The following is an 18,001-nucleotide window of genomic DNA, read 5'->3' on the forward strand; positions in this document are numbered from 1 at the left end:
CGTCAACGTGTGATCGTCAACGAGTGGCTCTCTGAGCTGCTGCGAGTGAGTGGAGGCGGGGCTCATTTGCATATTCATGGTCCATGTATACTAAATGAGGCTATTTTAAGGCATGAGGATTTTTTTTTTCAAGGAAAGAACGTTTAAATATGACATTTCGGTGATCAAAGATGAGTTTTAAGGGATCAAATTATTGACTAAAGGGGGACTTTAAGATAAACATTGAGGAATAAAAGCACTGATGCTGTGCTCGAGTTCTGTAGACTGCAGGCAGATGAGCAGTAAAGATAATGCTTGCTTTTACTTTGGTGTGAAATGTCAGTAAATACAAAAGTTAACATCACTTTTTTATTATTATTTTTTTCTGTTTATTGTCAAAGCACTTAATGTAGCTCATATGTGATGCACGGCGTGTAAGATCTATCTCGGCTTTTACTGATCATTAGTTAGCGATTCATTTTTTAACAGAGGGCATCATTTTGCAAGGGGAAAACAAATGCTGCTTTTCATAGTAACCCATTTATTCTCACTGGGGGAAAATAAAAAGACATTTAGACAACAGTTTGATATTTTTTATAAAGAAAAGCATGCCTAAAAGTTGTGTTATTTTTGCAAATGAAATGAAACGAAAACTAATCTGCCAACAAAGTGAAAAAAAGAAGTTAAAAAACTGCTGTGGATACAAGCAAACTTGTGGAAACCTGGGGAATCATAGTCTCGACCACAGCAGAATTTATTTAGCAGATTTAATTAAAGGAAAAATACATATCAATCATCAGCAGCGCAATGCAATGTATCATGTTGATAATAGCACTAGAGAAAAATAAACACTATATGTGTTGAAACTTGAAGTGTTCGGAGTGCAGAGTTGTAATGTATTTCAGTGCTTTTCTACATCTCATATTTATTTATGTATTCATAGCCTAGCAATGTCAGATATTGTATTGAAACCTTATCAACTCTTCACTCAGACATGTGATAAAAAAAGAAAACATGTTTTTCCCCATTCTACATGACTACACAATAATAATAATAATAGTTATTCAAAAATTACTTTATTTTATTAATATTAACATTACAAAAAATTAAACAAAACAATATTACTCCCAAGATTTAATTTTTTTTTTTTTTTTTTTTTTTTTTGTCAATATCGCACACCCCTTACAACACTATCGTGACCACAGAAAAGTATTGATGGCTGCACAAGATTCAATGATGATTTTATAAGGGCATTTCTCTGACTGTTTCTGTTTCTGACAAGTAATTTGTTGAGGTCAAATTGTAAAGACTACACGCCTGCGCACATATATATTCAATCGCGCATATAGACTAAACGCCGTCAGCGTTTTCACAGGTTTGCGTTTTTGAAGTTTGCGCAAAGATAACTTTTTTTCCCACACATTTTTCAAGACTTGCACCTTTGAACCTATTTCAAGGCTTGCGTTCTGGAGCCACCAGACACTGTTGTTGTGCGGATGAGCGGGTCGGAGCGCGTTAAGGGTTTTCTGTTGTGTTAGCGGCCCCTAAGTTAATAACTAATGATCTTTGCAACGGAAGTGAATCAATCAAAACTAACTTTAGCTGGACAATAACTTTATCCTAGAGCTGCTGTAAAGCCCAAACAATCTCTGTTACTTTAATTCCCTTTTATCACTGTAAAGCTGCTTTGAAACAGTCTATATTGTTAAAAGCGCTATATAAATGAAGGCATAGCTGCCAACTTTTGAGTTTAGCTTGGAGTGAGAATTGGCGATTGGGGAGAAGTAAAAAAAAAAAATCTTGCATCACAATAAGTGTATTGTGATTGTCAAAACATTTTAGTAACTAAACTGAGTTTTATTAGATTTAGTGACAACATGATACAATGTTTACCTGGTACAATTTCTGGTAAGCTACGTTTTCTTTTATTGCTTGACACAAATTTCATGATTTCAATTCAATTCAATTCTTGTGATTTGATTTAATATATTCACTCATTTGGATAAATATTAGGTACACAAGATAGGCGTTCATTTTTCTCAAGAAAAAAAAAAAAAACTCACCTAATGCTGTAAACATACAGAGAGCCATCTCAGCTGGTAGTATTATTTAAGGTTTCAAATAAATCAAATGAAATATTTTCAACTTTATTTAATGATATAAGTAAAATATAATAAATATGTAATACAGTACACATATTTAGCAAAATACTAGCCAACTAACGTGCTATAGCCTATATTATGGTCATTAAATGGCTTCCCTGAGGTAAATGTTATGTGACATAATTGTTCTCCTGTTGTTTTATTGACCCCTTTCCGCGGTTGAAAAACACTGATTGATTGATATTATGTATGAGGAATATACATTTCGGTAAGTTGTACTGTATCTTTCAACATTGTTCATTCGTGTTTATTTACTATGAGCTAGTAGAGATGATCGGTTCACGTGCGCTAGGGATCTGTCACGTTACATTTACAAGCGCAAAAACGGTATTTATTGTTTGAATTTTGTAATAAAATTGACAGAATCTGAGAGCAGAGATTTTTTTATATCATAAGTAACCTGCTCTGTCTAGTCTGTCGTTCTCCGTGTCCTCTTTGCTTCACGATTTTTCTGTGCGTGAGAAAATGGATGTGTGGCGTGAGAGCGTGTGAAAAGTGTCAGTTGCGTGAGAGTTGGCAGCTCTGTGAAGGTGACTTGACTTGACTGACCTGACGAGGGCGCTGTTGTGCACTTTGGGCAGTGTGATGGTGAGTTTGCCGCCCTCCTCTGGGTCTTGTTTCTGGTGTGCCGGTTTGCTGGTGAACAGGTCCGGGGCGGTGCGTATGGAGACCTGCTGTTGTAGTCCACCAGCGCTGTTCCCTCGGCTCATCAACACGAAGGAGTAATCGGTGTCCGGCTGCAAACGCGTGATCAACTTTCTCTTCAGGTCGCCCTGAACCTCAACGCTCTGCTGGTTGTACAGGATCTGGCACAGGGGCAGCACAAGTTAACTCCATCACACAATGAGACTCATTTTACTCTGCATTTTCTACTTCACAACTGTGGAATGACAGGGAAAAGGCACCTTGAAAGGCACTTGGGACTTGTAGGTTTCCGGCACCTCCCATGTGAGCAGGACAGAGGTCTTCATCACAGCTTTCACACCAAAGTTTTTAGTGAACTCTGTAGAGGAGGTGAGAATAAAAGCGTTACTGCATGTCATAGACTCCTCACCCCATCTCTTTTCAGACCGGCTCAGTGATTGGCAGAGGAAACGCATCACTGCACTGATTAACATGCAGTTTGAGACTGATAACGCCTTCATCTCAGACCACACATCAGAAATCAAAGCCGACTATCTGCTCTCTGCATGTGGGTTATGCCATAGGGAAGCTGAGGAGTCAGAGCGCAGAGAAATGAAAGAGACGCCATCTCAGCAGACATATTTAAAGGGATGGTTCATCAAAAACGAATATTCTGTCATTATTTCATCACCCTTGACGTTCCAAATATGCCCGCCATAATCATGATTTTTTGTGATGATGATTATTTGCGATGACTTTTTTTAAATGCTCGTGTCACTTACAATGTAAGCCTTAAAAAAAAATTTCTTTTATTTTATTGGTAAACAACTAAATAGGTCCATATGTTTTTAATATAATATAATATAATATAATATAATATAATATAATATAATATAATATAATATAATATAATATAATATAATAAAAAGTGAAACTCTAAGAACCAAGAATGTTTGGCATGACGCAAATGTTAAATAACAATAAAACTGGAGAGTTTTTCGATCATTACTTTAATCCTTGATTGCCATTTGTTTACCTGCTTAAATTTCCCTTATTTAATATCTCAAAATAATTGTGATTAGATCAAATAAACACAATCTGACAATTAATTAGTAATCACGACAGGCCTGGTTGCAAACCTGTATAACAATATTCTGTGAAGCACAAAAAGGAAATGAAAATGGATGTTGTTGAGCTCCAAAAATAACAGAAAGTTAGTCCATATGTTCCATGGAAGAAAGAAAACCGTACAAGTTTGGGAACGACATAAGGGTGAAGTAACCCTTTAATGTTTCTAGCATAAGATGAGCCATATGTGAAGTTTTGCAGCGACTGCAATTCACGAGTCATACGTCTCCAACCATCTGCTGTGTGTGAGAGTTTTTCAATGAGCAGAGAAATGGCTGAAACGTGAAGACTGCCTGGATCTTTTTGCAAAACAAAGAACAGAATATGACAATCACAAAACACTTTACTTCCATAACGTGACACATGTTCAACAGAAACTGAGTACTGAGTGGAAAATGTTTTTGGGTGGGAACTGACATCATCCATCAGTATTTGATCGCACTGAATCAAATCTTGTCTGTATTAATTCATGATTTTGTCCTGACAGATGCGACTATCCACAGACTCATGCGACAAGGCATTTTTTCAGATGCCTAGCTCTATTTTTATCACACAGCACTGAGTCTCTCCTCCCACAGTGGAATCTCACTGGACCAAACCATTAGCAAAGAAAAAACACAGATGAAATCTCTTTAATGTCTCAGATGGTTTTCCGAACAGCAATGAGATTAAATGGAGATGTTTTTTTTTCTTAAATCTCCTGCTTCTCAGATTTTTCTCCTTAGAAAAAAACTCTTTAGCACGCACTAAAACTAAAACCATAAAAACCACTTTCATTACTTAAAATTAAAAATAAACATTAACTGTAATATAAAACAAAATAAAATGTATGTAATTATTTTTTTCAGGTAGTATCCAAGGCAAACATTTCTCATTTTTGTTTTAAAGATTAAGAACAAAAAATGACAAAAAACAAAACAAAATGACTAAAACTTAAATAAAATATAAAAATAAAATCTAATTCAAAATATTAACAAAAACGAAAATAACTAAATCTCACAAGATCAAATAATGTCAACAATTTGACAGCAATCTGCGACTATTTAAAATTCTCAAACTGAAATTAGGCAGAAACACCTGAGACAAAGTTGATTCTTAAATTAAACAACTAATTCTTCCATTTAATCTCCTGAGATTTTGCAAGAGCAGTTTCTGAGCAATAAAGGTTTTCTCTGGTAAATACGACTTTGATTTGAATTCCAATTTTCCTTAATGATTCCATTAACAATTCTTTCAGAACTTTTGAGGGAGCGACTTCTGATTGGTGAGTCTCTTTGATTAATTCATTAATCGAATAAACAAGCTCATAAGAGTCATTAAGTCTCATCACATTCAATTCAGACTGCACAATTCAATTCAAACTCACAGCTAGAGCCATGGCCAAGACGCAGAAAGCGCTTGATGTGAAACCGCAGTGTGCGTGTTATGTACCAAACCTGCAGTTCATCAGGTAATCAGCGCATGTCCCCACCCACTATACCAGGGTTTCTCAAACTCGGTCCTGGAGGGCCACTGTCCTGCACAGTTTAGCTCCAACCCTAATCAAACACACCTGAGCAAGCTAATCAATGTCTTCAGGATCATTAGAAACTCACAGCTAGGTGTGTTTGATCAGGGTTGGAGCTAAACTGTGCAGGACAGTGGCCCTCCAGGACCGAGTGTGAGAAACCCTGCACTATACCGTAAATTGCGCGTATTTAAACGAATGGGCCTCCTCCTCTCTTTCCATCATGGATCAGCCACCAAGTCAGGCAAAACAGCGAAAACAAAAATTTAGCGATAACGAGGTTGATCTGCTTGTTCATGAGGTAACAGCAAATTTAAACATCATACAAGGCCGGAATTACACACCCACACAAAAGAATGCCATCTGGACAGAAATCACACACAAAAAATCAATGCAATATCAATGCAACGACCCGCAGACAGGTGGAAGAGGTGAAAAAGAGGTGGCTGGACCTCAAAAGCCGTACCAAAGAAAAGGTTGCATTTAACAGGGCACAGGCCAGGAAACACGCTTCTTAAGTTACACCTGCTTTTAAGAGGCGGAGAATTTTCGGTGCAAAATAGAGGCGCGCTTTCACCGGCTTTTTCTGTACATAACGCGGAATACATAATTCCCCTCCCATCTCTTTATGTGACACTCCCACTTTCCCCTTGACCATCCCATGAATGCATATGCATGACACAAAAAGGGCATTTTGCCATTTTCAGTTCCCGCGACAGGCAGTCTGCGCTTTCATCTTGGTGCGTCCCGTACATACATACTTTGCGAAACAAATATGCCTTAAGTGGGCGCAAAAGCATTAGTACATCTGGCCCTCATTTCGTTATGATGCTATAGATTCAGTAGTGGTGTACCAGTGGTGATTCAGTAGTGTTACCTCGATAGATACTTCAGAGCAGTTTCATCTACATTGGTGGATGAACGAGATGTTCAAGAACTGATAACGTCTCTTTAAATAAATAACTCACCAGGCATGGAGGTAGACATGGTTCTGCTCTGGATGCTGGGGCTAATCGGACCTCCACCTTTCCCCGTGAACGCCCTCACTCTGATGTCATATGTGGTGTCCGGTTGCAGACCCTGGATGGTCATTTGCGTCTCGGCGGTACCGTTGGTCTGGTTCTGATGGCTGTTGATGTCTCGGTACACCACCACGTAGCGTACGATTTTGCCGTTCCTCTCGGGCAGAGGCGGGGGGTCCCAGGCCAGTTTGGTGGTGGTGGTGGTCAGGCCCACGACTCTGAGGTTTTGTGGGTAACTGCTGGGCACGTCGTCCGGGGTGCTGATCTCTTTACTGTACTCCTCTCCGTTTCCCGCACGGTTCTTGGCGCAGAGCTTGAAAATGTAGGTGGCGCCCTTGTGCAGGCCGGTGACGGTGAAGTGGTCGTCGCTGCGTCTGAAGTCACGGGTGGTGTAGTTCTCCTCCTCTTCGCGCTTGTAGCGCAGTCTGTAGCCCATCAGTTCTCCCACCATCTCTTTAGGAGGCTGCCACTGGATCAGAGCTGTGTTCCCGATGGTGGTGCTAATGATCATGGTGGGCTTGCCTGGAACTACCAGTGACAGAGATGCGAGATATCCGTCAGATTAGCTAATACTAGAGTAAACACAGCTTTATTTCAGTATGGTATTTTGATAGATATTGCGATATGACAGTGTTTTAGCGTCTCAGATTGGTTTTAATTTACTGTGAATCAAGCCACTCTGAGATGCCGAAACCAGTGTTATTTTAGCATCACTGATATACTATTATAGTTGTTGTTAATATTTTAATATTTATTTTTTTATATGTTCTGTTTCAATTTTATTTGAGTGAAGTTTTAGTAATTTTGTTATGCGTTTTTGTCATTCAAGTAATACAAATGTTTTAGTTTTTTTTATTGTTTTACTTTTAGTTTTGTTAGTTATAGCGATACATGTATTGCCGGCTGACCACCAAAATAAAAGCTTGATGGTTTAACATTGGTTTAGCATATAACAAAATATATACTGTATATATATATTTTTTTTCATTAATTTGAGTAAATTTTTAAAAGGATAGTAATACATTTCTTATTTTATTTAATATTTTGATTTAAAAAATAAGATTAAAATCATCATATTATATTATATTATATTATTATTAACAGTGAAAACATGACCTATGAAAACTCAAGTGGAAAGAGATTGAGTTATTTGTTTGAGTTATAAAAATGATCGATGATCAATATACGTTCTTTTCCCAATTTTGCGCAACACGTTTTTGGTGTAAAGTATGGTCAACCCTGATTCATTTTATAAGGCTGGACCACATCGATAAATCCTCTCTTACCCTAGAAAAAGAATGATGCGAATGAATCTCCACTTCTATATAATCTACAGTCCCTCAGCCAGATTGTTCAGGTGATGAAATGGGTGTAAAGCTGAAAATACAGCTATAGTGATAGTGGACGAGGTCACTGTGAGGTCATCGTGGGCTGGAGGTTTGTGGTGTAACTTTTTACCTCTGAGAATACTAAATGCACTTAAACTCTTAAACTTTCAATGAACTCTTAATCTGTGACTGGAATAAAACACATGCTCACCCGCCCCAGTCGTGGTCACTACTTTGGCTTTGCTCCGTGCTCCGTCTCCTTTAGTGGTATACGCCGCCACAGTAACAGAATATGTCGTTTCAGGCAACAGGCCAGTGATGATGGCCTCCTGAGAGAGCGAGAGAGAGAGAGAGAGAGAGAGACAGTTAATTGATGGCAAGAAGAGACATATTGTGCGGTTGGTCCTTTTTCATCGTTCAGCGTGCTGTCAAATTTCTGACATGTCTGTTTAATATTGGCTGAAGTGCATTTCAAGGTTTTCATTAAACTTTAAGCATTCAGTCAGGACATGCAGCTTTGTCTCAATTTTGAGTCTACCTGGTCAAGGTGCTTTTCAGTTTCCTATCAGTCACATGTTTTTCCTTGAGCTTTACTTTGTCTGGGGTTTAAAGGATGATATAATCCTGATTTCTTGCGGTCAATAAGTTGAAAGATTCTTTCAGAACTGCTCTCTTTGTGTCTTTATACCTCAAGGATAAATCCTGCTCTTCATACCGCACTCGTTCTGCATGCAAAGTGTTTCAAATATTTTGAGCTGATATCATTTAGAATCAATGCAAGATTTTTGAAGCACAAAAGGCTGCTCTATATTTACTCCGAGTTCATTCACTGCAGCGCTGAAGGAGCCTGTGGAAGTGCCTTTAAAGCCTAAATTATTACAGCATGATGAATGTGTGATGCGGTTGGTGCCTAATGTGAATCTGATTTTATTCCCTAAGATCTAGATCATTTTTGGAAGGTCATAATTCTAGTTTTATTCGTTTTTACAACCAGTTCTGCCTGTTTGCCAGCACTACTCTTGTAGATCAAGTTTCCCCTGACAGACTCGAGCTGGAACATTTGATAAAACAAGCACAGAAAACTCCATCAGAGTGTCTAAATATTGTCATCTCAACCAAAACTGGGGAAAACGGATGCAGGGATTTTGTTTCCATGAATGTGTGGAGAAGCTGCTTGAGTCTGGAAGAACAGCAGGAAGCAAAACCTATTGAAGATAGACATGTGACATATTGCAGTCTGAATACATTTTCATGGGAAACTTTAGCATTGAAAAAAAAGAGAGAAAAAAAATTGGAACAAGTAAAAGATTTGACATTCTTAGTAGATATTTGCAGTACAGAAAACCCTCCTGTTCAAGCTCACATATATACAGACGTAATTTACTTTGAGATTGTTAAATGCTTAAAGATTGACTGAATTTCCCAATTGCATGTGCATATGCTGTTCATAATGAAACTATGACTCCTTGTAAACAGACCAGCTCGAAAAAAGTAAACATCCTCATCCATCAACAAAAGTCTTTCTCTTACTGTAAACATAATTCACAGACTTTTCACAATCCAGATGGATAAAATCCCATCCTGCCCATTATCTCTCATGGGAAAATCAAGTTTCTCTTGCAAGTATATCACCATACAGAAGAAAATTACAGTTGATTTTCACATTGACTTTATCACTTCACAGCTAGTGAACATGTGAATCATCCAAAGCTTTTAAATGCTATAGTTAAAAGCTGCAGCGTGGCAGGGATCCCTCTCTCTTCCTTTATATTCCTGTTTTGAGTAGTCTGTCTTATCTCTAGCATGTGTTTTGGAGAGTCATTGGGTCCTGAAAAGTGGGAAGACTTCAACATTTCACATTAAGGCATGATGGATAGGCTGCCTGTGGCAACACAGAGTTTACTAGAGCCGACCACCATTGAGAGAGACGCCGCTTTATCTGTTTAGAGTGATATCACTGTCACGACTCATTAATAAAGAAGAAATGGAAACACAGAGAGATGGAGGGATGGAAAGGGCTGCACAGGGAGACACAGACAGACTCAGACGGAGAGGTTTAACAGGGCATAGCTGCACATGACAGTTGAACACGAGCCTCTATAAATATGTAGGGCACAGTAAGAGGGATGCAGGGTGCCAGCATGTGCTCAGCGCAGGGTCCCACATCTTCTCAACAATGCATTTAAAAGGGTTAGTTCACCCAAAGATGAAAAATCTCTTGTCATTTACTCGCTCTCATGTCGTTCCAAACCTGTATGACTTCTGTTAATAATCGGAACACATGTGAAGATATTTTTTAATGAAATCTGTCCCTCTGAAAGTCTATTCACCCTAAACTGTTCATAAAGAGATCGTAAAATGTATCTATATGGATCAAGTGGTTTAGCCTTCTGAAGAGACATGATCGATTTATATGATGAACATACAGGTGAAACTCAAAAAATGTGATGGTTATGGCTTACAGCTTATGAAAACCCCAAATTCAAAATCTCAGAAAATTTGAATATTACATGAAATCAATAAAAAAAGGATTTTAAATACAGAAATGTCAGCCCTCTGAAAAGTATGATCATACATATGTATATAGTTATATATACTAAATATATTAGTTTCACCTTTTAATTTGAATTACTGAAATACACAAACTTTTGCACGATATTCAAATTTTTCGAGTTTCACCTGCATAAACATTGGTCATCGAACGTATATATTACATTAAAATTCAGTCACAGAAGAACTAATGGCATTTTGAAGCGTCATAGATTGGGGTGAAGACCTTCAATGAAGGGACAGAAATCTCTCAGATTTCATTAAAAATATCTTAATTTGTGTTCCGAAAATGAATGAAAGTCTTGTGGGTTTTTAAGTAGAATTTTCATTTTTGGGTTAATCACTTTAATTAATTCACCAGTGGTTTGCTATTACTGGAACATGCTTTTTTTTTCTTTTTAATTCATTCTGTTGAAAACACAAAGAGACATTTCTAGCCTGTGAAATGTTTTAGTTTATGTTTGATTATTTTCAATTGATTGATCAAGAGATATAAATCAAGACATAATCAAATCAACTTTTTTCCACAAAGTTTTGTAGTAATAAATGGTAAAGGTGAAACATTCATATTGTAAAATGGTTTTGCTTTGTGTTGCATTTTTATTCAGCATATAGTAAGACCAATCATTGGAAGCACTTCCTCATAAATAAAAAATAAAAAAATATCGTCATCGTTAATAGGGCTGAGTATTGACAAAGATTTCACAGTGAGATTCTATATCAATTCATTTGGAAATATTTCAGGCCACTTATATCAACTTTCTGATTATATAATTATGTTTCTACTCCAATTTGTTGTTAAAATATAAACATTTAAACGTATTAATGTACATTTAATGTAGTATATGGGATGTCAATGTATTAATATATAATATATAAAGTATTCTTCTCCCTTTTAAAAGTTGATGTCTATTTATTAAAAAAAAAAAAAACTTATACTTATACAATATCACACAAACAAGAATGCAGAATCCCAGCATGTGGAAAAACAGCACAAATGTGAAAATGTTGTATTACATTTATACAACAGTTCAATAAACAAGAGTCACGTGTTCGTTCCTAAATTAATCCGCTTTTTTGAACAAAAGAGTTAAATTAATGATTCAATTGATTCACTCATACAGACAGTCACTTGTTGCCACCTACTGGTGCAACGTTTTAACCTGTCACTGAAAATTCACAACTAATACACAGACAGACATAGTACAACTGTTGTATCTACATGATTATATGGTTAGTTGCATTTTATAATTTGCATTCAGAATTATTTACCCTGCTGAGGCCTGCTGTTATTCATCCAGAGTTATTCATTGAAGAGAACTTCAGGTAAAATCAACCACTTTATTCAATGGAAAAACAAAGCTCCCTGTGGACAAGCGAATAAGAGCGCTAGACAGACAGCAGCAATACTTTTGAGTCGTGTAGTATAAATTCATCATCTTCAGGGTACAGGCTCTTATCTTTAGAGAGTCGAGGGAAGATAAATCTCAAAGATTTTAGTGACAAAATCATTTCTTCATTTCAATTTCATAAAGATGTTAATCCATTCCCCAATGGAAGAATGGAACCACACAAGCTGTATTTCAGGAGGCAGATGGAGGCGTATTCCTGCCGTATGGCCACATCTCAGAACACACTGCAGTTCCTCACAGTCCTTTGCATCCCACTGACACACACACACACACACACACACGGGTCATTTTGTGGGATTTGTTGCAGCTTATTCTGGCCAAGAACCACCAATTTACTAAGAGTCATCAGATCGACATGTTCATCGACCAGCCATTGTTTACGGGTGGATAAATCTGAAATCAATGTTCATTGTTATTCAGCTAATAATGCATCAGTCTCTGTGTCAATGCAAGCCAACAGAATAATAAATGTGTGTTGAGTTTGTGGTCAGGTTTAGCCTAGAAATCTAGACGCACCCTAGCGGCAGCAAATTTTATTTTGCAGCCAGGGTGGTCTAGCAACTCTCCGTTGGCTTTCGAGCTGGAAAAACCAAACTCTAGTCAGGCCAATCACATCGTGTATAGAGTCGGCGGGCGGGCTTAACATAATGACGGCAGAGTTGCGACGGTTCCCTGCTACTTGAAAACAAAGAATGGCTGCTGCTGCTGGCGAATAGCGGTCTTTCGAACCGGCTTTGGCCGCGACTCTGGAAGACTTGGAGTTAATCTTTTCTTTGAGAAAAGAACAAAGAACGGCACTTAAGTCATTCTTAAAAAAGGAAGATGTGTTCAGAGTTTTGCCGATACGACTAGCTCTGCTGGTGGGAAAACGCTCTGGTTGGTTGTAGCGCTATCCTATTGCGTGCAGAGGGAATTTGAAAGACAACCGTTTATCCCGCCCCTCGGATTGAGCCGTGCCAATGGTTAGTTTCCAGACCTAACATCTTGATGTGGGTCTGGCTTGCCAGGCTAGGTCAGACTTTCAGTTCATACTAAAGTGACAGGGAGCTGTTAAACCTCATGGGTCGGCGGTCGCTTTTTTCCTTATCAGTGTGAAAGAGACTCAAATAACTCATACAAATAAGTGCTATACATCATTTGAAACTGTTAAGTGTCTACTTTTATTTGTGTACACTCACAATAAAAACAAAATTCACTGTGCAAACATGATGCGCGTTCTGCCATCTCTCTCTCTCTCAGTGAAGTCCATTCTGAAACACGACAGAAAATTAACTGTAACTCATGAATACTTGCAACTCATGAATAACTCATGAATACTTTCTAATGATTTATAGTTATAGGCCGTCTGCATTTTCCCAAAATATATACTTATTATTATTATTATTATTACTAATAATCACAATTAGATGTTTTCCCTAAGTTGCTCCTGATATCAGCATGTTCACAGATGTTTTTTTTTTTTTTTTTTTTACAGGGACCAGATGCTACTGATGAGTCCTGCTGACTCAAACTTTTACACAAGTCTCTTCAAACTGTTTTTCTCTGAGAGAGCTGTACCAACATCAGCAAGCATGAATATGGTCAAATGAAAAAGCAAACAACTTGGATATGAAAGCTGTGTTGAACAGGAACTGTTTCAGGAATGGCACAAAGGTGTGTGACTATTGTCTTTAGATCAGTGTGCTCAATAATGTGCGTTTTTGTCCTCAGTTATGTATATTTGGATTATGTTGTGTTGTAAATAAAATCCAAACAATCAAAAAGATTTTAATGTCTCCACATTCTTTGTTCTAGTTCCCTCACAGTCCCACCTGATCTTCCCTGGTCTTTGTCTTCCCAGGTGTGAAACACATCAATATTCATGATGATTCACGCCCTCCTCGCATTCAGCTTTCTTACACAAATCATATCTTACAAATTTTAAATCAATATTGTTTTATGTGACTGAGTGAGCAGGATGATTTTTCATATCGTTTTGAAGTAAAAATTATAACCTACATGATCTAGTTTTCAAAAGTCTTGTGAACAAATATTCAGTATCGGATTAATGGCCTTATTTCAAAACTACAAACTTTTACATGCATGCTGCTCACATATTATTGTAGCAGAGTTTGTGCTGAATACAGTGTAATCAGACTTTAGCTATGAATATGTTATAAGTAACAGAAATAAGCACAAATGTCAGTGGATGTCAAAACATCTCCAGGGCCTAGAAAACACCTCAGACCCCAGAGGGTTAAATACCAACAAAAAACAAAAAAAAACAATGATTTGTGAATTGATTATGAAAATTGATTGATGGTCACAGGAATAAATTACAGTTTACAATATATATAAATGTACAATATATATTTCAAAATATTACTTACTATATTATTGATCAAATAAATTGAGCCTTTGTGAGCATAAGATATTTCTTTCGTACATATAAAAAAATAAAATAAAATAAAATTTTAATGGTTTCGCATGGTGATGCAGTTTGCATTTACATTGCATTACATTACCATGCAAAGCCATTATTGTACCATGTAAAGGACTGTGTGTGTGTGAGAGAGAAATTGGGTACTGAAGAGGGTAAATGGTTGTATAGATTGTAACACACACACACACACACACACACACACACACACACACACACACACACACACACACACACACACACACACACACGCAGTACCTGATGATTTAGCCCCTCTGTCAGTAAGTAGAGATTAAGTTTCACCTTCAGAGGTTAGAGGATATCTGCTTATTCAGCACCTCACTCAGGGATTACATTTTCCCCCTTATTCCTCTCACCTCACACACACACACACACACACACACACACACACACACACACACACACACACACACACACACACACACACACACACACACACACACACACACACACACACACACAGAGCCGTCTGCCAGTCAAAGCCTCAGTTTCTACACACGTTTGAGGGCAGCAGGGTGATTTCTCCTCTTAATATGGCAGCTGCATATTCAGTGAACGCTTTGTCTTCTCCCAGATGCACATGAAGCGCTGCCATCTCACCGCTGATGGAGGGATTTATATTCCGCTCCATAACCTTGCTGACTAACAGCAAATAAAATACACGCCGCCTGCAGACCCTTCGAAAATGCTTTAATCATAAAACAGTGAATATAAACACAGAGAGAGACAGACAGAGAGATGAGAAAGCTAAAGCAAGACAATTCAACGGGGACGGGACGAACTGCTCACTCCATCAAACACAAAAGTAAGTCTCAGGACTGCACTGCAGTTTATAGTCTCAGAGATGGATTTGGACTATTTCATTATTTTATTCTGGACATCCTTTATTGTCTATGAGAACTGGTGATTTTAGGTCCTTTCTGAGTCTCTATAAACCCTTGAAGAAGTGGTGTTCTGAAACCAGGAGGCAAAGTCCTACTGTCTTTTGTTTTTATATAAATTCATATTCCATGCAGTTACACTTCACGTTTACACATTTTTCAGGTTAAATAAATAAACGCACACGCACACACACACACACACACACACACACTGTATATATAACTTTCAGATCTAATATTTATATTTTATTTTAGCTATGTTTCGATTGCCTAAAATGATTTGTAACAGGTTTGGTTAACAACGCTGTTGCAAATTTAGCCTAAATCAAACATAAACTGAAAAGAATACTGTAATCAACATACGTTTATAAATAGAATAGAAATAAAATGTCTATATTAGAAACCATTTTAAAAAATCTTACAATAACATGGTTAACAGGTTTGAATGGTTCAGACTAATGAATGCAAAAATCCCCCAAAAAATGTAAAACCGATGATTTAAAAATGATTTACTTGTCTTCCAGCCATGTTGTAGAAAGAGTCCAAATAATGTCACTTCTTGTGTGTGTGACAATTTAGAGGAATGCTATAAATGTGTTTTTTTTTTGTACTAGAGAGAATTATGCATCCAGAGGGCTTTAAAACAATCTACTACTCTCGGGTAATAACATGTTAGATAATACAAAAGAAAATGTCATGAGACACCAAAGTGTATAATATCCATTGGAAAGTGCCTTCAGCTGCCACAGGTCTGGAGTTTCTCTGGAGTGGTTTTCTCTCTCTCTTGTGATGAAGATGAGTAGTAATTTGGCTTTGACACTGATGCCTCTTCCCAATAAGAGCCGAGAGAATTGAGTAATGTCGTATCCGACATTCCTCACACAAGACACTACACGACTGCTTTTCAGGCTTGGGCAAATATGAGGAAAATGATGAATATGACGCCATGCCAACTATTTGTGCTGTTAAATTGTTATATCAGTCAGCACACATTGAGGGTCATTTTCTGTTTAAGTCTCACCCTTCATTTTGAGCTGATAAAAGCTTCCATTAGCATGACCTGATGCCACCGCTCTCTCGCTCATATTTCATCACAGTTGGATATCAGGGAGCCGGTTTGCTTAGCCTAATGCCAAATGCACACTACGAGACTCACACTCAGCACACATACAAAGAATTGGTTTCTTGTATTTGGTTAGATGGACTAGATGCATCATTACAAGATCATTCTCCTCCCAGATTGTAGCTAAAATTCAAATTCAGATTTTTGACGATATCAGGAAAAAAGCTAATTCAGCCAAGCGTGTTTGTGCATTGCAACACACACATGAAGCACAGGCTCTGGATAGAATTAAACATGTTATCGTCCCCCTAATTTAATACTAAAGAGAGCTGCTGGGTTACTTTGATCACTTGGCACTTTAAACTGTGAAATGCCAAATATCCTTTGCACATATTTAAAGTTCACATGAGTGAAACTAGAAACTAGGGCTGTCACTTTACGTTCGAAAATCGATTGCACAATTGATCGACCAACACAAGTTTCGAAAACGAAAATAGGGAATCGATTTTAACGGTCTTTTCTCGGAACGCGTCCAGCTCGTCACGATACGCCCGCAGCGAACGCGCATCACACAGCAACTCTGACAAACACACATTATACTTCTGCATAATGTTTCTATTTTTACTACAAAAATGTGAATTCTGCCGGTATTCAGACAGTCTCATGCATACAGATACAGATTCAGGCTACGGTCAACAATCGCCTACGTAGGCAACATTTGTTTGACTTTTCTAACCGTAAACACAGGCATGTTGAAGACTGCAGTAATGTTTCTCATTGATGTTATGGCAGTCCACTCCGCTTATTGCTTTTCGAGAATGTTGCTCTCCTGTTTGTCATTGTGCACGAAACTTCACGCCAATAAATCAACAGGAATATTGCTGACTTGTGCGCGTCTCAAGCGCCCTCTTTTCGTTCGTCCTAATGCCTGTTAGTTGTCCGTGGATTTGCCCATATTTGGCGTTTAAAATGGAAACGTCTTTAGACATGGAAAATCGATTTTACAATCGATTCAATGAACACATATGTCTCAAAAATCGATACTAGAAACATGTATATTCTCTATTTTATAGAAATCTCCATGAATTTTCAGGGTTTGTAAGAAGAAAAATCTGAAATTCTCCATGTAGTCTCAATTTCATAGCATTGTTATCTATGATAGCATTAACAGACACACACACACACACACACAGACACACACACACAGACACACACACACAGACACACACACACACACACACACACACACACACACACACACACACACACACACACACACAATGCCCCATTCTTTTATTCAGTAAATGAAGGCCATTACGCCGCCCTGAGTGGAAAAGACAGTCCCGTTCAGCAAAGCCTGCCCCTCTACACTTACGCTGAGACCCTCTGTGTTCGCTAGTGTTTATCTCTGTCTCCTCATCTCTCTCCCTCACAGTGACCGGGTCACCACACACACCCTCTCCTGTGCTGAAGGAGACATAGATCAGACTTTGACAGCATGTCTTATCTGATGAGATGTGCCTCATGCTTCACAGCTCTCCTCTCACTCTCACACACACAGGGGATCATCGAGTTCCTCAGGTATGAAAACAAAAACCATCCGCCCACCATACTTTACCAAACAGCTCCTGTACTGTACATCTAAAACTCAATCCAGAGAGAAGTTCCTTCAGGAGGAATCAAATCCGACATAAACATCTTCCAAAGGACACTAACAACAAAAAGTGATGCACAGTTACCCGTCAGACCTGTCTATAAACCAAACTGTGAGCAAAATATACAGTGAACAATAGGGGTGGGTGATATGGGCTCAAAATTATATCACGATATTTCAAGAATATTTATGACAATATAGAAAAATATATATGGAACAAACGTTTTATTGGTGATTGCAATTGGCAGGCA

General features: G+C 37.9%; 1 protein-coding gene across 12 annotated transcripts in view; it reads right to left on the minus strand.

Moving 5' to 3' along the window:
- ptprfa (protein tyrosine phosphatase receptor type Fa) overlaps positions 1-18,001 on the minus strand; it is a 231,949-nt gene that overhangs the window by 37,196 nt on the left and 176,752 nt on the right. For all 12 annotated transcript variants that reach the window (XM_079882944.1, XM_079882943.1, XM_079882942.1 and 9 more), the window contains 4 exons: positions 7,962-8,079; positions 6,369-6,950; positions 3,047-3,144; positions 2,691-2,947 (listed from right to left, as the gene is read on the minus strand). In XM_079882944.1, the coding sequence (XP_079739070.1) occupies positions 2,691-2,947; positions 3,047-3,144; positions 6,369-6,950; positions 7,962-8,079 (1,055 nt within the window). The remainder of the gene's footprint in view (positions 1-2,690; positions 2,948-3,046; positions 3,145-6,368; positions 6,951-7,961; positions 8,080-18,001) is intronic.

Source organism: Squalius cephalus, assembly GCF_949319135.1.
Source record: "Squalius cephalus genome assembly, chromosome: 10".
NCBI lineage: Eukaryota > Metazoa > Chordata > Actinopteri > Cypriniformes > Leuciscidae > Squalius > Squalius cephalus.